At 35.2% G+C, this 23,773-nt stretch overlaps 1 protein-coding gene and 1 pseudogene across 1 annotated transcript; both read right to left on the bottom strand.

Annotated features, from left to right (window-relative positions):
* Positions 1-2,219: 2,219 nt before the first annotated feature.
* LOC131152530 (U6 spliceosomal RNA) lies at positions 2,220-2,309 on the bottom strand (annotated as a pseudogene).
* A 793-nt stretch (positions 2,310-3,102) lies between these two features.
* Positions 3,103-23,261, bottom strand: LOC131150836 (uncharacterized). Its single transcript, XM_058101832.1, has 12 exons — positions 22,915-23,261; positions 22,774-22,835; positions 22,555-22,605; positions 22,418-22,444; positions 21,611-21,715; positions 15,391-15,498; positions 15,142-15,213; positions 14,992-15,042; positions 12,157-12,219; positions 11,924-12,048; positions 4,402-4,603; positions 3,103-4,062 (listed from the first exon to the last, which is right to left on the bottom strand). The coding sequence occupies exons 1-12, from the start codon at positions 23,012-23,014 to the stop codon at positions 3,349-3,351; spliced, it is 1,680 nt and encodes a 559-aa protein (XP_057957815.1). The 5' UTR covers positions 23,015-23,261; the 3' UTR covers positions 3,103-3,348.
* Positions 23,262-23,773: the final 512 nt, after the last annotated feature.

Raw genomic sequence — 23,773 nt, 5'->3', positions numbered from 1 at the left:
ATTTAATGATTACTTGAAAGTTGGTGCACCTTTGAGTCAAGCATAATAATCAAATAATCATTCCATAATAATTTTTGCAAAATCATATTTCAATTCAATATTTATAACTCTTCTCAGTAAGATCACTTTGGTGACAACATACTAACCATAATATAAACATTGATTGATAAATATTCAAGCAAAAATTTGTCTATGTTAAAGCAAATAAATAATATCCCAGAATAAGAATTTCATCATGAAAGATATATAAATTCTGGCCCATAACATTTCAGCCCTTGCATGCATAAATATATTTATTAACCCAACATAAATGAGTCAATACTAAATTCAAACAATAAAGCATGCATAATGAAATATTCCCTGACTGGCGAAATATTCCCTAGCCATTATAATGTCATTTGTTGAGGTGGCGCCGATGACGTGGTAGTGGGGCCTAGTGATGATTATGCTAAATTACATCAGGTAAATTTTCAAGGAAGTGGGGGGTCACAATGGATAACTTAAGTCTCACTTTCCTAAATAGAATTTTCCTTAGATACGTAGTTAGCACACTATATCACTACAAAAGTGATGACGATTTCAGAATCATGATATTACAATCCAATAAACCCAGCCACTAGATGTTTCCGTCAATATTTCATTAAATCCGACAAACAACATGGGAAATTTCCAAAATCAAACGAACAGACATCATGAACGCTAAACATTACACAGTTAACGAAATCAATTTTTATATTAAAGGAAAATCATGATAGTTTCAACCAAATCTCTAATACCACATGTAAGAAATTTTCCGTATTTCATTTACTGAATTAGGATCTTTAACTATCATGATCATCACATGTATTAGCTTCATACAGAAAATAAAAGTTTTAAGAAAATCATACCAGAATCAGCCATAACGTAAACCAGTTTTTGAAGAAAACTTGTAGGAATCGTTACTCTCGCTTAACTCTCTTTCTGTTTCTATTCTTCACCAGATCATATGGGTAAATTGACGAGAGAAAGGATTGATAGCAATAGGACAATTTCCAACCATATAAATATAACCATTATCCCACTCCCCATAAAAATAGGCATTAATAGGAAAAAAAACTCTTCCACTTCCCCATTAACTCTCATAGAATTTTAAAAGTTAAAAGTCACCTTAATCCATTAATCCAATATGTCCATTGCCCTTTCATTTCATGTGGGTCATATTTCAACAGGGGAAGGAGTGTGTCTGAGGAAATGACAAAGCTGCGTTTTGGGGGCACGAATTTTGTTTATATTTCATTGAATTCAAATTCACACAAATTCAAATTCAAGGCCTCTCCCAAAAATAGAGTCAGGAATTTAAAGGAGCTAATTAGGGTTTATGGGCTGTTATGGTTAAGGCAAGATGTGTTGATTGTGAAGATTAGAAAACTGATCAGAAAATTTGAAGTCTGGAACCTTGGCCTGGAAGCTTCGACACCTTTTAGGGTTGTGTTTGGTTTGGGAATGTGATCAAATGAAAAGAAATTAAAATATCTGCGTCAGTAAACAAAAGCGATAACCATTACAAGAACCTTATGCTTTGGAAGTACTGATTTTTCAAGGAAGATTTCAAGCTGATCACAGATTGAAATCAAGCTAAGACCTGTATAATCAAAATCCATAAACATGCATGAGCAGAACAATGATCTTATATCCTTAACAATGCTTCAGAAAAATTTATTTTTCCAAGTGAGATTATCAAACTAATTTCAAATAGCTAGAAAATCAAGAGGCAAGAATTTGGACCATTTCTCGATTTGTGCATGTCATTCTCGATATGGAAACGATTTTTCCTTAACTATGCTGTTCTAAATTAAGATAATAATCTTAATATTGGGAATCTTAATTCCCTCTTCCTGTTCCAAATACAATACAAATGCAGATTTAATCTGCTAAATCTGGATTTGGAAAAGAAACCATGACCAGAAGCATTCGTTCTCTAGCTATTTTGATTCCAAGTCAATCGCATATTGAAAGCAAGAGCTGTATAATTAAATTCCAAAACCATAACCAGAACTGTGATCTTGCAACACTGACTTTTCTGATGAGATTACAAAGCTAATTTGGTGAAAGATGGCCAGAAAATAAAGAGAGAAAAAATTTTGATTTTTTCTTTGACTACCGGCCAAAAAAACACTTAATTTTTTTTCTAGAGAGATTATAAAACTAATTCTAGATAACCAACAAATTAAAATAGATAAAAAAATTTGGATGATTTCTCAATTTGTGAGTGCCATATACTAATCTTCTCCCTATCGTTCCAATTTTATTAAATATTTCCAAGTAGACATTGTATTTGCATCATAAATGCATAAATAAAGACATGAATTCTCCTATGTTTTGTCGATGTGGGTCGACCAAAACCAGCTTAACTAGATTTCCAAAGTAGGAAAATGTATCTAGATTCAAAACTACCAATTAAAAAATAAAAAACAAAAAAAAAAAAAAGCAAAGAAAGTCAAAAAAAAAAAAACGACAATTATATATCTTTTCTCACAATAATGCTGCGTTTAAGAGTATAGATTTCGGATCTTAAATTTCAATTTTAATGAATTTAAATAAATTTCAAAATAATTTTGCATTACATTGTATTCAAATTCAAAGGTGAACCAAACATAGGGTAAAAATATTTTGGTACAGCACTTGACATTTTTTTTTTTAAATTATCGAACTAGCCCTTTGAGTATAGATGAAAAAAACAATTAAAGTACGACGTCCCCCTTTTCTCATATAGTTTTTAGAAATAATGTTTTCTCTAGGGGTGCATTTAGCATTTATGGGTGGGTGGACTATCTACCTAGGCAACCAATGAGCATAGATCATAATTTTTTTATTTATTAGTTTAATTTATTTTAACAAGATTATTTTCAATGAAATGGCTCATAAAGTTCTTAGCAGAAATGTAACTTTTTGTTTCTCCTATTCTTACCATTTATTTATAATGTGATAATGCAGAGTTTTCTTTTTTTCAATGTTTATAATTTTATTCATCCTATATTTGAAGAAACCTTAAATTTGAATTTATATTAAATTTAGATAACTATAATATAAAATTATATTAAAATTTATCTGAATCCACCAAAATTTAACACTCAAAACAAGCTTGAATAAATATATTTATTACAAGTGTAAGAATAATAAATGATGCACTGAATATAAATCCAAACCAAACATTCCCTCTTCAACTCTCTTTTTTTCCTTTTATCTTTCACTAGAAGACCTATTGAACTCTGAATACACAACATAATAGCTCATTTCCTATCACAAACTCCTTCACTTCCAAATCTTAAGGTTTCAAGCCTACACCTCCACTCCAAAATGGAACATGCTTTACTCCATCTGGAAATACATGATGCGCAAGGCAGTGTTTGGAAGATCCATCTCAGAACCATGTCCAGAAAACCAAGAGCTGATTATGCCTGTGGATGAACTTGTTGGCATTCCAGTTGACCACTGATCAACCAGCATAAAACCATATTGAGACGCAGCTGAAAGCATTGATGGTTCATCAACTTGGCGCACGACATGGCATAGAATAAGGGCTGGCTTGGACACCTCCCTGAGTCCTCCATTGGAAGAAACCAGCTCTTTTGCAGTTGCAAACAAAGGTGAGATGGCTTCAGGAATGTAAGTCACATCTGTGCCTATAATTACTTGAAAACCTCCATCACTCAATTCCTTGATGGCTTCTATGTGGTCTGTATTTCCCCACTGTAATCTCTTTGTAAGTAGTTTAGAAAGGAATGGCAGTTCCAGATTTGAAGCAACATTTTTTGTCAACAGGTCGAGTGCTTTCGTATCTCCATCTGTGGCAACCACAAGGGTAGCAGATCTTGCAGCAACCATTGAGCAAATGCCACCACAGCCAGATCCCAGCTCTAAAACCTTTTTCCCTGCAACAATTGCAGGATTTCTCGCAAGGATGGAAGCCATCAGGCGAGCTGATTCCCACAGCATCAACCCAGTTGATTTGCAAGTGTGTTGGTACTCTTTGGAAAGTACTGTTATCTTCATGTTACAACCACTCAGTGGAACTTCAATTATCTAGGAGGATCAACATTAAATAAATAAATAAAAGTGCAACACAAGTCAACATCTTATAAGAAAAGAACAATTAACATAAAAAAGTATGGTAATTCAAATGAAGGGAATGAAGAGACCATGACCACCAAAGAGATGTCTTTTAAAAAAAATCTTCAGTACATACAGTAGAAATTTAAAATTAGAAAGTTCAAGAATACGAGCAACACAACAATATGCATAATATTCATTTATGAATTATCTACTGCCTTCTGAAAGCACAAGCATTTGCACCTAGCTGGGTCACTGCAATAATGAATGAGAACTTGAGCAAAGCTACAAAGAGAAAGTCAAACCTCTTACCTCATTAGAAGGTAGAGTACCAAACATTTCAACAGCCAAACCCTCAGACATATCAATCTCAAAATCTCTTGCATGCTCCTTTGAAGAGTCTCCTTCAACTTCAGGCCCAATATTCTCTACGTGGTCTACCTTGTTCACAAGTACTGTACTAGGAGTTGTCCTCGCACCATCTAAAAAATGAAATACAGCTTGGATCCAACGCCTGAAATCATCCACAACAATCACAACTGCACCAAGGAGAACATGAAAGAAAAGATAACATTTTCAAAAAAAACGGAAAAAGCATTGACTGGTTGGTTATCATTTTTTCTTTTTTTACAGTAGAGAAAATTTTATAAAAAGGGCACAAGGGGATGGCACCCAAGTTACAAACAAATACAAAAAATCACACACACGCCACACTGCAGGGTGTCAAAAAAGGTTGAGAATTACAATAGAATCATTCAAAAACCACTATGCCAGCTCACTATATTAGCAATCTCATTGTCTTGGACAATATGACATTGATAAGGTGACAAGACAATTTCACAAAAAAATGAGAATACAACACAGCAGGGATATGTTATATGCAAATATGCATAGCCATGTTTTTCCTTTTGGATGGCAATACTGTGGTAATATTGATTTAAAATTAAATACAAGCACCATTCATGCAGAATTATCAATTACGCATTTAACAAATTTCACTTATACAATCATTAACTACATTCATATTATAGAATATTGGTTCAGCAACCAAAAAAGCCACTCAAGGACATGGCTGATGGTGGGCAATGGGCATGGCTCATCAAGAAATTAAAAAATTAAAAAATTAAAAAAAAAAAAATTTCACAAAGTGTGACAAACTGGAAATAGCTTTTAGAAAGTGGGGAATTTTGGGGGCTGGGAGGTCCAGTGCTCTATAAGGCTGGCACAATGGCATTAGGACTCCAAAGTCTAACCACTCCAATGTCAAAGAGCCTCTTGGCTCTCAGTCTCTTGACTTTTCTCTCTCTCTTTTCTTGGTTTTCTCAACAGAAATAAAGAGGGCAACAATACGTAGCATTTCAGTGCAAGAAGTGTCTCAAGAGGCATCTTGACAGTGTCAGGAAGTGCCAAAAAAGTGTCTTGAGTTGTGTCCAAAAATAAATTTTAATTTATTAATTTCCAACACGTGCTGGATATATGTCGGGGAGTGTCAGGCTGGTATCTGTATCCAACATGTGTCTGACACCAATGCTTCAGGCTTCAAGAAGTGTGTTTCCTAGTTAAGGCTGAGCCAATCCCTGAAAAATTCTCCTGTTCCCCCCCCCCCCCCCCAAAGGCAAAGGGAATGGGGGACAAAGCTTTTCTCCTTTCCCAGCTGCACAGGATCCCACTTGTTTGGCAGTAGCCCACAGCTGCCTCGTCAAAGAAGCTGCCGAGTTCCAAATATTCTAGGTCCAGGGCAGTGTAAGAGGATGTGGTCAACAGATTAAGCATTATCCAAACATAAAAAGCACCTATTAACAAGGGAAAGCCCCCTTTTCTACACACTATCAAGGGTTAGAATCTTCCAAGTGTTGCCTCCCACACAAAGAAAGCAACCTTGGTAGGGGTTGTTGTTTTTCTGATGGGTTTTCAAAGGAAGTTGTTGCTGGTTGTTTCTGATGGAGAGAGGTTCCTGTAAAAGGATGTGACCATAAATCTGCCTTATCCACGATCCATTTTGGATCATTCTTAGCGTTACGACAGTGAAATTTGCACAATGTGCCATAAAAGTATGTAGGATGGTCAATTACCCTTTCAGCAACATTTCTAACCAAGAGAATGTTCCAAAAAATCCTTTGATCTGTGAACTAAAGATAATTTATAATAAGGGCATCCTTACCACGAGCCAAGTTGAAAATGGAAGGGAATTTTGCACTGAGGGGTGACTGGCCATGTCAAATATTGTGCCAAAAGAAAACATTGTCCCCACTCACCGCTTGAAAAGTGATTAGGGGGAAAATCATCCTAACCTTTCCTCAGGAGTTTCCAAACTCCAGCTCCATGGGATCCTCTCCCAACATTAGTCATCCAATCATTGTGTTGAAGACCATATTTAGAGGCGATGATTCCTTCCAAAGGTGGCCCTTTTCCTTCATAAATCTCACTCACTTCCCAAGGAGGGCTTTGTTCAAAGTAGAGAGGGATTTTAGCCCTAAGCCTCCATTTCAAATAGGTTGTTTAAACCCCCCCCCCCCCCACCCCCCCGGGATTGACAAGATGATATTTGAATTTCTCCCTTGAGCTCCCCCATAGGAATCTCCATTGAGTTCCTTGAAGCTCTTTGGCAACTGAGCAAGGTATGGGGAAGAGGGACGTATAATAAACAGGGAAATTAGACAAGTTGGTCTAGATGAGAGTATGTCTCCCATCTTTGACAAAAGTTTCTTTTCCTGCCTCCCAGTGCTATCCCAATTGAATAATTTCACTTTTACCGAATGTTTTAAAAGGCTCGAACAAGGCCCACCACAAGGCAAGGCATAACTAAAACACATTGAGGCTTACGCATTTTAGATGCGTGAATTCAAGTTAGCTTTTGCTAGAAAAACTTAATTGCATGTTTAAGGAATGTCGTAATATGAATTGGTGTCCAAATATCTTAAACCTCAAATTCCAAAATAAGAGAGTTGCACCCCAAATATTTGAAAATAAGATGAAATTTGTGAACTTATAGCCATCTTTTGGCATGATTTACTTAATGAACTCAAGTTAGTAATTTTCGAATGGCTTGCAGTTTGCAAATTGTATTTTATTATTATTTTTTCAGCATTTGATTCTTAATTTCCTTAATTTTTCTTTATTTTAAAAAATATATGTAATTTCTTTACATATTTTTCTCTAAAAAAAATCCTCAAAAGTCAAAAGGCTTATGCCTCATTGGCTGAAGGCTTATGCTTCACCTCGTAGGGTTAAAATGCCTCGCCTTATGCCTTCGCCTTTTAAAACATTGCTTTTACCCATATTCACCTTCAAACCAGAGACTACCTCAAATCCAAGCAATATGCATCTAAGATTAAGGATTTGTTGTGGGTCCTGCTCACAGAAAAATGGTGTCATCTGCAAAAGATGGGAAATTTCCATAACACTCCCACTCTTCCCAACATTGAGACCTTTGAGAAAGCCTCTTTGAGTGGCTTTCTAACAAGAGGCTCAACATTTCCATTACCAAGATAAACAAAATAGGGGAGGGGGATCACCATTCCTCAATCCTCTAGAATAAAAAAAATATTCAGAATGGCAACCAGCATTGAAAAACTTGGGGTATTCGCCAAAACCCACTTTCCTAGGAATAAGAAGTAGAAGTTCCAATTACATTATCAAAAGCCTTCTTCATGCCAAGCTTGCAAGCTAGGGCCTTCTCTTATCCTTACAATTAGCATCTGCAACTTCATTGCAACAAGGGCTGCATCCACGATTTGCCTGCCTGCCATGAAGGCATGCTCGTGCTGTCCAACAACTTCTGAAATGGCATTTTTAAGCCTTGGACTTTAGACAGAATCTTGTAGATACTTCCAGCAAGGCTTACTGAGCAAAAATCCTTGATTTTGCAAATCCCAGATTTCTTAGAAACAAAGGTAACAAGGGCGGAATTCATGCAACTCACAAATATGCCCACTCTGAAATTCCTCATTTTCTTGAGAAGGCCCCAATTTGCTTGGTAAAAAACTAAGGAAGGAGAAACAACCGGGTACGGGCACTTTATCCCCATCACTATACTTAAGACTTAAGAGCTTGGTAAATTTCCTCTTCATCAAAGGGCCTTTCAAGCCACAGCATGGTAGTAGGATTAAGTGAGCTGAAAGTGATACCATCCACTTTTAGCCTCCAAGTTCAAGGTAAAGGTCCTCGTAGAAATCGCAAATGCCCTTCTTAATACCCTCTTCTTCAACCAAAATCTCCCCCTCGATTTTAATACTAAACAAAGTGTTGAATCTTCAATGAGCATTTGCTGTTTGGTGGAAGAAAATAGAGTTTTGATCTCCTTTCTCAAGCCAAAAACCCCTGGATTTCTGCCTCAGGGTGGTCTCTTACGAATTAATGACCTCAACCAATTCTTTCCTGAACAAAAAGTCTTCCAGCCTTCCTTTCAGCATTGACTCCATGAACAAGTTTCTCTTCATCCAGCTCCTTAATGCCATTAAAAATCATAATCATTTTCAAATGAATATTCCTGAACATATTTCTGCTCCACCACTTCAGTTTGTCTCTCAGCCCCTTCAATTTTGAGGCAAACAAAGAGCCATATTTATCCTCGAAATGAAGCAAAGACTACCAATAATTAACCTGATCACCAAACCCATCATGCTCATGCCACCAATTTCGAATCAAAAAGGAGTTGGCCACCACTTAAGTCCTCCGGTATCAAGATGGATACGGAAGGGAACCAAGACGGGCCTACGAAGGAGATTCTGACTTTTGGGATTCTTCCCAATGCGGAGAGAGTTAAGGACCTATCTATCCTTGAAAAAGATGGAGACTCGCTGGTGTTTGACTGAGTGAAAGCCCATGAGTGGAATATCAATGAGGGTATTCACATGGATGAAATCAAGGAACTCTGCCATGTGAGTGTTCTCTCATGTTCCCCTCTTCTTTCATGAAGATATAAAACCATATTGAAGTCTCCCCGATGATCCAAGGAGCATCCCACCTGCTTCCAAGAGCTCATTCCACAAGACCTGTCTACAGGAGGTCCTTCACCTGGAGCATAGACTCCAATGAGAATCCACTGGAAGCTATCCTCCGGGTTCCAAAACAAGCAGGAAACTGAGTAGGAATTGAGAAAGAGTGATCCAGCATTTCCGCCACTTCATGCATCCATAAAACAAGAATACCCCCAGCCTTTCCAGCAGCACTAAGAAAAATCCACCTGCAAGACTTATGCCCCCATAAGCTGTTGGCCATTATCTGATCCACAGATTCAGCTTTATTTTCCTACAAGCAAACATCTTTTCCCCACTCCTTAAGAAAATACTTGGTTAAAAGTCCTTTTTGATCTGTCATCAAGTCTCCTCACGTTCCACAATATCACCTTTCTCAACATAGGTTCACCAAAAGACAAAGACTTTTTCCAGCCTCAAACATGTCAGAGATCCCATCAACCTTGTCATAATTTAGTGAAAATTTCAAATGTTTGGGTTCCCTTATTGTTAGCATGTAGGTGCAAGCCAAATTTTGGGGTTAAGTGAATGGGTTAGCCAACATAGCGCAGGAGTTGCAAGTTGCCACCTTCTTTCTACTGCCCAGGGGTTTTTTGATGGTAAGTTTCCCTTCCAATCTTCTCCGTTTTTTTTTTTTCTTTCAAAAAAATTTCTTCAAACAGACTCAAGGCCCTAAGCCTTCATAGGGCACTCTGATGGTTTTACTAACCAATTTCATTTTCCAAAGAACACATTCAGAAACCTGCTCCATGAAGCAAGCACTACCCTTGCCCAGTCCTTTCAGCACCACAAAATAAAGGGAGGGACTGTCCTGTGATACTTCGACGCACATATTGGAGGCTGGAACTAACGCCGAGCAATCTTCATTTTCCTGAGAGACTCTAGACTACAGATCCATGTTATATTCTTCCTCCTGAGCTTTAGCAGTCTGAGAGAGGGGTTCCTACAGTGGAGGAAGGGCCCCAAGAGGCCAAACAGTAAAGCGCCAGGATAAATGCTGGTAGAGCCCAAATCAAGGCTCACCCCCAGGTCCACAAAGGAAAAAAAGGATTTAGACCTGAGGGAGACCAGGCTAGATGATTCAAAATTCAAATAATTGGTTAAATGAGGCCAGCTGCCCTTTGTTCTCCTGCCTAACGACACTCACAAAGGAGCACGTGGAACCACTCTTCACCATTCCTGGCTTGTCTTGCTTCAGCCCTGTGAATATAGATATAGAGAACCAAAATGAGTAGCCAGAATGGGGGCACAAACCCTCAACCTCTTGCAGGGCTTGTGTTGGGGCTACTCCAAGAGTGGTGAACTCCTTCCTCTTCTCTAGTTGCAAGTTGATCAATGTCTCCCTTCTCGGTGTAGAGAACTTGGACTTTCCTTTCATAGTGGGAATCACTTGTCTACACAGATTAACTGCAGAATATGAGATTTTTCCCAAACCCATCAAGTTGAAGCCCTATGGAAAGGCGTTCCTCCATCCACCACTGTTGATCTTTGTTAGGGCTAGGAAATAACAGAACTTGCTTACTTTGAACCGATGCAACAAAGTTTTTCCTTGTTCCTCATGCGAAAAAACCAAGACAGCGACATGCATCTTCCTTTCTGAACACCCACAAATCTTCCCAAGGCCTAGGAACCACTCAACCTCCCTATCTCCAAGAAAATCAAGATCCCCCCTGCCCTTCAATACTCCATGATTTGGAGGATATCAGCATATTGCCATCAAGTACCAGTCGAAAGTCTTCCTTTCAATGACCACTGATCACCACACATTGCCTCACTTGAGAGAGAGAGAGAGAGAGAGAGAGACTGATAAGCAGGACTATAGTTGCCAGGAGGAGCAAAGTCTATCTTATGGTTACTATGTTAAAACGGCCTTCACTTGAAAAGCTACCAAATCCAACACAAACAGGATGTCTCCTATGACATACAAACTAAGCTCTTAGAAAGTTGAATCTAATCGGAACTTGTGTGTAATCCAAGAGAACAAGTAGTTCATGCAAAACATTGAAGAGCATCTTTCCCATTGTGCATTTAATCCCTTGCAAAAAACAAGGGTAGGTCCATGTATAGAGCTGAAATTAGCAAAATTTAAAATATCACAACCACATCATTACATCACATGTGTAATGCAGTATACGCACACAATAGTAAAAGTTTATAAAATGATATTGGAAGTTTTTGTGATTGCATTTTCTTTCCTACTACAGCCTCACCTACCTGGAAAGCTCAAGGTTCCTATCATCCTTACCAAAAGAATTCATAATTAAAAAAAAAAATTATAATAACAATCAGTGACTTTAGGCTGAAAACTAGGTGTCAGGGATTATTCAACGTTTGATAGGATAAAACTTATGTGCTTCATTGCCACTTCAATGACTGAAGCGATGGAAAGAACATTTCTCTTGCTGAGGCTAGTCAGAAACTACTGTACTAATTGAAGAAAAGGTGACTTTCTCCCTTCTCATGTCCCCCTTCTCCCTAAACACATGGAGGTTGGTGAATCAGTGATTAGGCACTTGGTAAGGAGAATCACATGCTTGGGGATCCTATGACATCCTCAAAGATCCCTTGAAGCAAACAACTAGTAAACATAAATGTTGTCACAAAGCAAACACTAGCTTGAGTGTAGGCACCCCAAATATCAACAACCAAGATGGACATTCCACGCATATTTCACCAGCAAAGTCATTTATTGAAGTCAATTAGAACTCTATTCCAAAAAAAAAAAAAAAGAATTACATGTGATTAATTTCACACAACAACCTTTGTGTAATTAATCCTGATTCATATGCTTATAAAGTATACTATCATAATAATTCCTTTAAAAAAACACCACAGCAACTGAAGACATGACCACCTACCGATTCATCACCAACTCTCGTGATCGATTTTCAACTTGTTTGCAGCATAAACCAATTTCTTCAGCAACAAATCCATTATCTTCGAATAAACTTGTCAAGAACTCATTAGAAAAATAAAAAGCACGCTGAAAACATAAATAAAAAAATAAAAAAAAGGTTGAGGAGGATGGTTAACGATGGGTCTACATTACTAAAGAAAATGGATGATTGTGAATTGTGATACTGAAACTTACAGTACCGTCACCCCGGACATAGAAGTTTTCGCTTATCTTTTGATCCTTGCAACTGAATCTCTCCTGTCAATACAGTGTGCAAGCGTAAGGATAATCAGATGATGATAAAAGTTACTAGTCTACTAAACACTTTTTTTCCTTTTAATTTTGTTTGTGGTGTGACCATTTGGGAGTGGATGGTGTAGAGGCAGTTCCAAATTAAATAGAGAGGAGAACAAAAATGAAAAAGAAAATGGGGAAATATGACCAAACATCCTCATCTACGAGCTGAGGAGGCTTATTTTTTTAATCCACCCTCCTCTAAAGCTGAAAGTTTGTACCATACCATGTGAGGTCGTCCAAATTTCATGAACCATAGTGGCAATAATAAAATTAAACAAATTCATCCCCAGTGTGAAAGTTGAAATATAAATCATAATGGAGAACCATCTCATGGAACTCATTATCAAGCAAGACCACTATCATTCTAAGCAAAAGACAGTAACTAAAGGGATTCTACATCTTCACTTCTGAATTCTGACAAGTAACTCAATGAGTAGTTTCTATAAGAACAAAGGGCCTTATTCGACCTCCAAAGTGCCACCCCAAATTTCTGGTTATTTTGAATTAGAAAAAATAAAATAAAATTACAAGAACAAATCAAAACTTTTTGTACAATTAAATAAATAATAATAGATTTATTATAATGGCCTACACAATTTAATATACGTATTTATTGGGCTCTTTTCAAAAAAAAAAACACATTCATTAAATGCTTAGGAAACACATAAATTAATTGCATATTTTGATGAAAAGGCATCCTAACTATTTAATTTTCTATTATTCATTCAAAATCACATGCATTTCAAGGTAAAAACTATTCGTTGACAGTGAGATACAAACATAATTTTTAGTAGTTTATTTAAATATTAATTAGTTAGGTTGAATTGAGCAATTCACTTAGAATCATGGAAAGAAGATTTCGAATCTAGAGGCTTTAGGATAAGTAGAAATAAGACAGAATATATGAAATGTAATTTCAATAATAGTAGGAGAAGTATTGGAGACAAAGTTAAACTTGATGATTAAGAAATCAATCGCACTAATAGATTTCGATACCTTGAATCTATTATACAAGTTCAAATTGAAAAAGATGTAATACATCGAGTTAAAGCAGGTTAGGTAAAATGAAGAAGTGCTTCGAGTGTGCTATGTAATCATAGAATACCCATAAAATTAAAAGGGAAGTTTTATAGGGTAGTTGTAAGACCAGCTATTGTTATATGGATCAGAATGTTGGACGACTAAGAAATAGCATAACCAAAAAGTAAAAGTTGTTGAGATGAGAATGCTTAGATAGATGACTGGCATAATGTTAAAAGATAAATTAAGAAATGATCATATTCGTGATAAGTTAGGGGTAACTCCTATAGAAGATAAGATAAGGAAGGGACGACTCAGATGGTCTGGGCAATTGCAACATGGGACACATAGTACGCCAGAGAGGAAGAGTGAATTAGTTATTATGAGGGGTGGTAAAAGGGGTAGGGGTAAATCTAAAATAACTTGGAATGAGACAATGAGTAAGGATTTAATAGCCCTAAATTTGTCGAAGGAAATTGTTCATAATCACATAAATTGGCAGAAAAGGATTTATGTAGCCGACCCCAACTACTGGAACTTGGGTTGCTTTGTTGTTGTTGTTGTTGTACTCTTGAGATAGAATAAGAAATGGTAAAAAAAAAAATAGCATTTATATTTTTTTTATTTTTTAAATCATATATTTTATAATTATGTTTAACTAATAAAGTTGTAAAATATATACAATGCACAGCCCTCAAAAAATTAAACTCAAATAACTCGCACATTGCACGAGTCTCTACTAGCTTATTTCAAATTATCAACATAACATAATGTGCTGTTCAGGGTTTCCATAAATCATGTAAGTTCATTTTGCATTTGAGCAAACTCCTCCATTTGGTTATCATTTGACAGCAAAAGTTCAATTGAAAAATCTTTTATTAAATGCTCAAATTTCCAAGGTAAAAAATATGCAGGAAGAATTAAGAAATATAAAGCTTAAAATGCAAAGGTATAAAAAAATCAAGGAGGCACTAACGAGTACACTAGCAGGGCTTTCTAAATGAGCACTACCCATGTCAAAAGGAATGAACATGCTAGGCCATAGTCAAACAAGGACAACGGCAACCAATAAGCAATGCGATTTTTCAGTGGTATTTTATTTGTATTAGCTCGTCCAATATATACCATTAAAGGCACACATCTAGATCCTACACCAGAAAACACAAACACTCTAGCAAACCATGAATTGGTACAAATGTTACAAAATGTGGTTCATTTTTATTATGGGATGCTAAATATGACGATCCAAAGTTTTTATTCCAGATCTTTCATATAGCATATTTTATTAGTTAAAGGGGATTAATTCTATTTTCAATCATTGCTATTCTATTTCACAGAAGAAAATACATTCTAGATTTACAAACAACTCAGCATCCTATCCAAAATATACAAGTGACATCTGACATTACAAGTTCACCAATATTTATATAAAGATACCCCTAATGTTCCAATTTAGAGCATATGACATACTTATCCTGTTTTCCTTTCCATGAACCAGAACATTTTGCATTCTAGGTAATATTGATTCTACTCATAAACATTTCAAAAATAACTATCTACATAAATAAATTCAAGTTCAGGAAAGCATCCAGACACCAGAAATTCAACCATATACATCTCAGGTAGGATAACAAGAAAAAAGAAGCATATAGAGCACAACAGAATGAATGAATTATGTCAAAATATTTTAAAGGAGGAAAAACAGAGATTAACCTGAGCAAGGTCTCCAGTTGCATAATCCCGAAACAGCACATAACCATTTGGCTGGAAAGAGAAAATTTTGGAGTATTTTAAGGGTCAAGATTAGCTATACAAATAAAAATTTTGACACGATTCAGCATTGAAAATATATTCAGGTCTTACCTTCAGAACCTTTTTTAGGTTCTGCAAAACTAGAGGCATCTTCTCAGGGGACACTGCAGATAACACAAATATCTGCTTAACAGGTCAGCTAGTTAACTAAATAGCAAACATCACGAGCATAACATGAAGATTGACTGTGCAAACAACAACAAAAAAATAAATAAAAACAAAAATAAATTAAACTGTATATAGGAAAGAAAATTCAAGATTCATCATATAATTGTCAAATCATAACTTCCATTTAAGTACCATTGTTACAACGTCAACTGAAGCTGGAGAAATATCCTTGCTCAGGTCATCAATTGTCAGATCACAAACGAATGCTCTAACTCGAGTCTCCATGAAGCTTTTATGTATCTGAGAAAAACAAATTTCTTAGTGCAACTAAGACCTTAGTGCAAAAGCAATGGTCATCAATATTACCCACTGAAGGATGAACAAAATACACAAAGAAAAGCATCACGGCATGTTTCAGTCTAAAAGAAATGTCAACTTAGATGGCTGCTCGAGGACAGTGGGTGATATTTATGATAACAGGAAACCCAACTTGAATTGGAAAATAGGATTCTATGGTTGCTTTCGCTAAATGAAGAGAAATATAGAGCCATTGGGTGCTTTATGTTTACAAGTCATGAGATGACAACAGATCAATTAAAACATGGGTTTCATTCACACTACAACAACAACAACAAAACCAAACCTTAGTCCCACTAAGTGCAGTCGGCTGTATGAATCTTTTTCCACCAATTTATGCGATCATGGACCATTTCTTTTGATAAATTCAAGGATATTAAATCCTTACTCACTATCTCCTCCCAAGTCATTTTAGGTCTACCCCTACCCCTTCTACTGCCCCCCACAATAACTAAGTCACTCTTCCTCACAGGTGCACTATGTGGCCTACCTCACAAGTGTCCATACTATCCAAATCGTCCCTCCCTTGTCTTATCTTTTATAGGAGCTACACCTAACTTACCACGAATATGTTCATTCTTTAATTTATCTTTCAATGTTATACCACTCATCCATCTAAGCATTCTCATATCGACAACTTTTACTTTTTGGATATTATGTTTCTTCGTCGCCCAACATGCCGATCCATATAGCATAGCTAGTCTTATAGCTGTCCTATAAAACTTCCCTTTCAATTTTAAGGGTATTATACGATCACATAGCACACTTGAAATACTTCGCCATTTTACCCAACCTGCTTTAACTCTATGCATTACATTATCTTCAATTTCTCCTTCATCTTGCATAATAGATCCAAGGTATCGAAATCTACAAGTGCTATTTATTTCTTCATCATCAAGTTTAACTTTATCTCCAATATTCCTCCTATCATTACTAAAATTATTGTTGACTCTATGAGTCCAATCCTGTTTTGATAATGACAAATCACTTAGTATTTGATTTGTGCATTGAGAATATGAGCAAGAACATTACTGAGCATGCACAGAAGGTGATGAAGTCATGGAAGCCACGAGGATTAAAGCATATATAACCTGGCACAATCCATGGAACTAAAAGAGTAGAAGAATGAAGATGCAAGCGTCAAAGTTCAAGATCATCATGGGAATGGGTATTTAGAATTGATTGTATTTGCATATTTTATATGATATAGCTAGAAGCTCAAAATATGCCCTACATCTCATGAAAATCTTTTAGGGTTAAACATGGACTTAGAGGCCTTATTTTGAACCTCGGAAAATGTCTTATAAGGGATCAAAGTAAAAGAGCAAAATTGATTTTGAAACTGAAAATAAAAATTCCAAAGTTGGTCTGCCCAGACGACTGAGGGTTATCCTCAAAAGTCTGAAAATGCAACCTCAGACGACTAAAGTTTTACTTCAAACGTCTAAAGAATTTCCTCAGAAGACTGAAGAATTAGTTCAATCATCTAAAGATTTAATTATTGAAACATAGAACAGGCATAGCACCTTCAGACGTCTAAACCCTTAGTTCAGTCGTCTGAGCTGGGACTTCAGAAGAATAAACCTACAGTTCAGTCGTCTGACCCTATGTCCAGACTATAATTTTCAATGCTTTAAGGAACATCAGACGTCTAAACCCGAACGCTCAGTTGTCTAAACCCAAACGCTCAGTCGTCTAAACTTGCAGAAACTTTAAAAATCTGAACTTTAGCGAGAAAACACGCAGGTTATTCACTTAATCAAATTGATCCAATGGTCAAAACTTAACCTGAGGTCGAGATTACTTATAAAAACAACCTCTAAACCCTAGTGCCTCACTTTTAGCATATGATTGGGAGTCTTGAACGTATACACAGCTCTAGAAAGCATTGAACACATTGCTAAGTTCTTGCCTGCGATTTCAAAGCATTTACATCATATCTAAGCTTGGGCTACATTGATTTTCAAAAGGAGTTCCAGCGAATGTTGTGCAAACAACTTGGGTATTGAGGTTTGGCGATCAAACTAATTGTTTGCTTATTCTCAAAGACTTTTTCATCTCACAAACTTATTCTTGATTATTCATTTTGAAAGATTGATCTTAAGTTATTAATTATATATACATTTTGTGAAAGATCACTACTTGAAAAAAGTTTTTGTTTAAAACTAAAATCTTGAAGAAAGTTTTAAATATATCTTCATTCAAAGATTTTCTATTTGATTAGTGTAAGAATTATTTGATTGCAAATACTAAGAGCTTCTACATACATATTCTTGAGGAATATTATTTTTGAAACATAGTGGTTAAATCTTTGCAATATTCAAAGTCGTATATTTATTCAAAGATTTAAGTTTACAAATTATTGATAGCAAGAACATAGATTTGAGCATTATTCAAGATTATTTTTTAAAGGATCTTATTTTCTAATCTTACATAAAGTATTCTGAAATCGAACCATACGTTTCTCCAAAGCATTTATTTATAAAATCATTTTTAGGAGATATTAATTTAAAGGGTAGATTTGTGAAGCATATCATTCATAAAACGATCACATCGTTACATCCATACTGAGCTTCAAGTTTTATCATATGAATATGTGTTAGGAATTTCAATTGTACTCACTAACTTTGTGTAGAAGTATTTGAGTTTTTGCAGAAATTGTATTTCTATATTTAATCACGGTTCGGGTTGTGAACTAGGCTTGAGAAAAAAGTTATATCTCTTGTAAGCAGCGAAGTAAGAGGGAGTTGTGCCTCTTGTAAGCAGCGGATTGTAAGGGAAGCTCCGTCCCAGTTAAAGGAGCAGGGATTTAGTGGAATCCTTGAGTAGGTTGCTCAATGCGAGGACATAGGCCGGGTTGGCTGAACCTCGTAAAATCGTGCTTGTCTTCCCTCTTCCCGTAACTTTTTAATTTCTGCTTGCATTTCATTATTAGTTTTTGTATGTTTGTATGTTAATTAATATTACATGCACTTGATAATTAATTGGGTATAATTGAATTTATTGAGATAATAATTTGAATTAATTTCAAGCCCCTGCAATTATATTATTAAATATTGAAATAGAGATTAAGTGGTAAAATAAACTTAAATAATTTTGAAATACCCAATTCACCCCCTCTTTTGGGATAACACTGTAATTCACAATTACATTTCATATATTCTGTTTTATTTCTACTTATCCTAAAGCCTCTAGATTCCAAAACTTCTCTCCATAATTCTAACTCAGTCTCTACTCTGTCCCTAGTTTCGTCAATTAATACAACATCATCTGCAAACAACATACACCATGGAACCTCCTTTTGAATACTCCTAGTCAATTGGTCCATCACTAAAGTAAAAAGATAAGGACTCAAAGCAGATCCTTGATGTACACCTATGATAATTGGAAATTCTCTAGTTTCTCCATCTATAGTCCTTACACTAGTCATTACTCCATCGTACATATCCTTAATGACATCGGTATACTTACAACATACACCCTTTTTTTCTAAAACTCACCATAGAACTTCCCTAGGTATCCTGTCATATGCTTTCTCAAAATCAATAAATATCATATGCAAGTCCCTCTTCTTTTCCCTAAACTTTTCCATTCATCTTCTTAAAAGATAAATAGCTTCTGTGGTAGATCTCTCAGGCATAAAACCAAATTGATTTTCTGAGATCTTCGTTTCTAACCTTAATCTTTGTTCAACTACTCATTCCCATAGTTTCATCGTATGACTCATAAGTTTAATTCCACAATAGTTATTACAATTTTGAATATCTCCTTTATTTTTGTATATAGATATTAAAGTATTTTTCCTCCATTCATCTGACATTTTCTGAATTTTTACAATTGTATTAAATAAATTAGTTAACCATATAATTCCGTTATCACCCAAGCATTTCCAAACTTCAATTGGGATGTTATCTGGTCCCATAGCTTTCCCATTTTTCATCATTTTTAGTACAAACTTAACTTCGTTAACTCTAATTCTGCGAATAAATCTTATATTTTTAGTCTTTTCCTCATTTGACAATTCTAAGTTTAAGCCTTCTATTTGGTTTTCGTTAAACAACCTACTAAAGTAACTTTACCATCTTTCTTTAATATCTTCGTCCTTAATCAAGACAATATCATCCTCACTTTGTATGCATTTTACATTTCCTAAGTCTTTGCTCTTCCTTTCTCTAACTTTAGCAAGTTTAAATATATCTCTTTCCCCTTCTTTTGTACCTAATCTATCATACAAACTATTAAAATATCTATATTTAGCTTCACTAACAGCCCTTTTTGCATCTTTTCTTGTCTCCTTATATTTTTCAAAGTTATCTCTATTTCTACATTTTTGCCATGTTTTATACCAAATTCTTTTTTTCTTTATAATTTTTTATACATCTTTATCCCACCACCAACTCTCCTTGCTATTCGAGAATCTTTCCCTTGATTCACCTAAAATCTCTTTTACTATCTTTTTAATAGAGCTAGCTGATCTATTCCAAAGAGTATTTGTATCTATCCCATCCTCTATGGTCCAATCCCCATCTTTGATCATTTTATCTTTAAATTTTATTATATTTTCTCCTTTAGGTTCCACCATCTAGTTCTCCTACACTGATTTATTTTATCATTTTTCTTCCATTTTTTAATACATATATCTAACACTAAGACTCTATGTTGTGTGGTTAGGCTTTCACTTGAAATAACTTTACAATCCTTGCATGATAAACGATCTACCCTACTAGTTAAAAAAAAATCTATTTGACTTTTATTTTGTCCACTTTTAAAGGTTATTAAGTGTTCTTCTCTCTTCTAAAAGCAAGTATTCACTACACTAAAATTATATGACATAGCAAAGTCTAAGATCATCTCCTCAAACTCATTTTTGTCTCCATATCCATATCCTCTATGTATCCTCTCATAATTTTTATTATCTCCTCCAACGTGTCCATTCAGATCTCCTTCTATAAATATCTTCTCAGTCTCTGGTATGCCTTGTATAATACTATCCATATCTTCCTAAAATTGTCTTTTAAGATTTTCTGCTAAGCCAACTTGAGGAACATAAACACTAATGATATTTATTATCTCTTGTCCTAATACCATTTTGATTTTTATAATTCTATCCCTTACTCTAGTTACATCCACAACACTATCTTTTAAGTTTTTGTCTATAATAATGCCTACTTCATTCTTATGTTTTTCTTTTCCAGTGTACCAAAGTTTAAATCCTGATTTATCGATTTCTCTAGCTTTCTCCTCCACTCACTTAGTTTCTTGAAGGCAAATTATATTAATTCTTCTTCTAATCATTGTATCCACAATTTTCATACTTTTACCCATAAGCGTCCCTATATTCCAAGTTGCTAATGTAATCCTAATTTCCTGAACTAACGTCTTTGCCTGCCCACATCCAAAATGATGCAGGAACCCTCGCATATTTGACACCGTACTCGAGCGCCAACATGGCGCATCGCTTCAGGGCGACAACCTAGCCCACCCTCGCCCACTTTTCGCTACACCCGGGTAGTTCAAGTACAACGCGTCGCTCGTAGGAGACGCCCCCACAAATATTCGGTAAGGATTCATATCATAATGATCTGACAAATTTTATGCTAACTGTTAGCTACCTAACGCAACCCTCCTCCTTTACCCGGGCTTGGGACCGATTTCATTCACACTCCACGTTCTTAATTTACAATACACACACACACTCAATGTTATGTCAAGCATCTAAAAATGGCAAAGGAAGATTAGGATAATTGAATTGCCACTTTGATTGCCTAGGGATATCCTTACGTATTTTCAGAATGAAAAACAATGGATATGCAATGATGGAGAACAAATAAGGTTTACACCACAAACAAATGAAAACTATAACCCAATCTTTCTACTCATTCAAGAATTTCTTGCTACCATGCAATTCAATAATTCTTTCTTAATGTTCATCATGCAATTCAAAAAATTGTACACCACAAGTTCTTGTAATAGCGTAATTAAATATGAGCAAATTTCTCAAATATGTTCAATATAAAAATGCCAACACTTTTTCAAATGATTTATGAAGCCAAACCTTAACCAAATTAACGGCACGAGGTGAGAAATCACATGCATGAACAAAGATATCTGGATATGTGGCAACCAAAGGAAAGATCGTGTTTCCAGCTCCACATCCAACCTGCTTAGCAAACAACAGGTATAAATAAGCAGTTGGAGCTCAGTTAGAATCAAATATTGCTGAAGGACCAAATCAATTGTCAAGTTAAAGGACAAATAGAATCAAATATTGCTGAAACACAAAAAACAGTTGCTACAAAAATTATTCAAGATGAAGAAGGAAATGTTAAAATTAATTTTCAATCTTTACTCACAAGAAGTCACAGTTGAAAGAAGATTGAAAGAAGATTGTAATGATTCTCAGATTCATTACCAATTCTTTGACAAATTTGTATCTAAAAATTTGCTCAAAATTAATTCTTTACCAATTCATTACCAATTCAAAATTAATTCTTTACCAATTTCTTTGACAAATCTATGAATCTAAGACAAATCCATTCCACTCTGCACTTGAGATTTGTCCTTTTTACTCAATTCAAATAAATAAAGCTGTAGTATGCACCTGATTTCCCTATCTTCACTAAAACATCATATGAACTTAACAAATGTAATTTAAACATTTATTTCACATAAGCAAGCTCAAAAAAAATAAGGTACCCAAGCATTCAAAAGGGGGAGGGGGGATTACTAGCTGATATGAGAGTGAAAAATTAATAAAATCTTTCACATAACAAATATATTTTAATCCAAGCGATTGAAGGAAAAAGGATTCATGCAGCTACCCGCAGAGTTGTTAGCATGGTGTGAAGGATGAGAGATTTACCTCCAAAATGACTTTTTTCCCTGTTCCCTGAGATTGAACAAATCAACATGATATAAATATATATCTTACAAAACCTTTAGGGAGTACTAAAATTCAAAAACAAAACTGCAACCAATATATTGCCAAACTGGACTCACAGAGAAGTAGCAGCCCCACTCTTTGTCCAAGTAGTGCCGATCTTTAAAGAACTGATTGGAGAGAGAGAAAGAGAGAGACGGAGAGAGAGAGCACTATTAGCAGACGAAATGTATGTAACGAACGGGTGAAAATCAAGAACTAACCCTACTAGTAAGTTAGTAACAGTAGCTGCAACTAGGAAAGTACAAACAGAATGAATAATCAGAAATATTACTGACTTTATCTTGATGATGCTTGTAAAAGATGTCCCAGTACTTCCTTGCATCTCTTTCGTACTTCTCTGCCCATATACAAATACAAATTTGAAATAGACTGAATCAACTAGAGAGAGAGAGAGAGAGAGAGAGAGAGAGAGAGACCTCTCCAGAAAGGGGAAACTTCGTTACTATTGGGATGATATATTTGTAATTTTGGCGGCGTCTGTTGTTGCTCAATGATTTCCTGCACATTTGACGCCATCTGTAACGCGAGCACTCAACTTCGATATATTCGAAGCGTTTGGACAATCAACGATGTGAAAAAGCAGTTCCAGGGTTTTGGGGGAAACCGTGAAGGTCAAGGTGGGAAAGAAGGTCGAGGCTGCAAGCTGCAACTTTGCAATAGAGAGAGAGAGAGAGAGAGAGAGAGAAGACGACGACCACCGTAGCTTAAAGAATTGGCCGATAGAAATAATCCCAGAGAGCCCACTGCGTGAGCCCAAAATATCAAACATTTTAGGAGCCCATATGTTATTATTATAAAATAAATAATAATAGGAGACACTTTGATTCCATAATAAGGAATAGATAAGTCTAAAAAACTGAATGTACAAGTCTAAAATATATTTTATGAATCCGTAAATTGTGTTATTATTATAAAATAAATAATAATGTAAAGTATTTTATGAGTTCATAATAAGTAATAAATAAAAAAATAACTATTCGTAATTTTTATTATGAAGATATTTATTCTTTTCTTATTACATATTAAATGAAATATTGCGAATATATAAAGAATAACTAATTCTTTAATTTCTAAAATTTAAATTATATTCCAACTTATTTCAAGAAATAGCTATTCCCCCGAATCATATAAACTTTACTTAGGATTGTTTATATTTTTTTTTTTTTGTTTATATTTCCGTACAATAAATAAATTATGAAAATATTTATTAATATCATTAATTTTATATATTTATTGATAGTTTTATTTTTAAATTAAATTATTCATTTTATTTGT

Source organism: Malania oleifera, chromosome 3, assembly GCF_029873635.1.
Source record: "Malania oleifera isolate guangnan ecotype guangnan chromosome 3, ASM2987363v1, whole genome shotgun sequence".
In the NCBI taxonomy this organism is placed as follows: domain Eukaryota; kingdom Viridiplantae; phylum Streptophyta; class Magnoliopsida; order Santalales; family Ximeniaceae; genus Malania; species Malania oleifera.
This window is presented reverse-complemented; position numbering and strand designations above follow the sequence as displayed.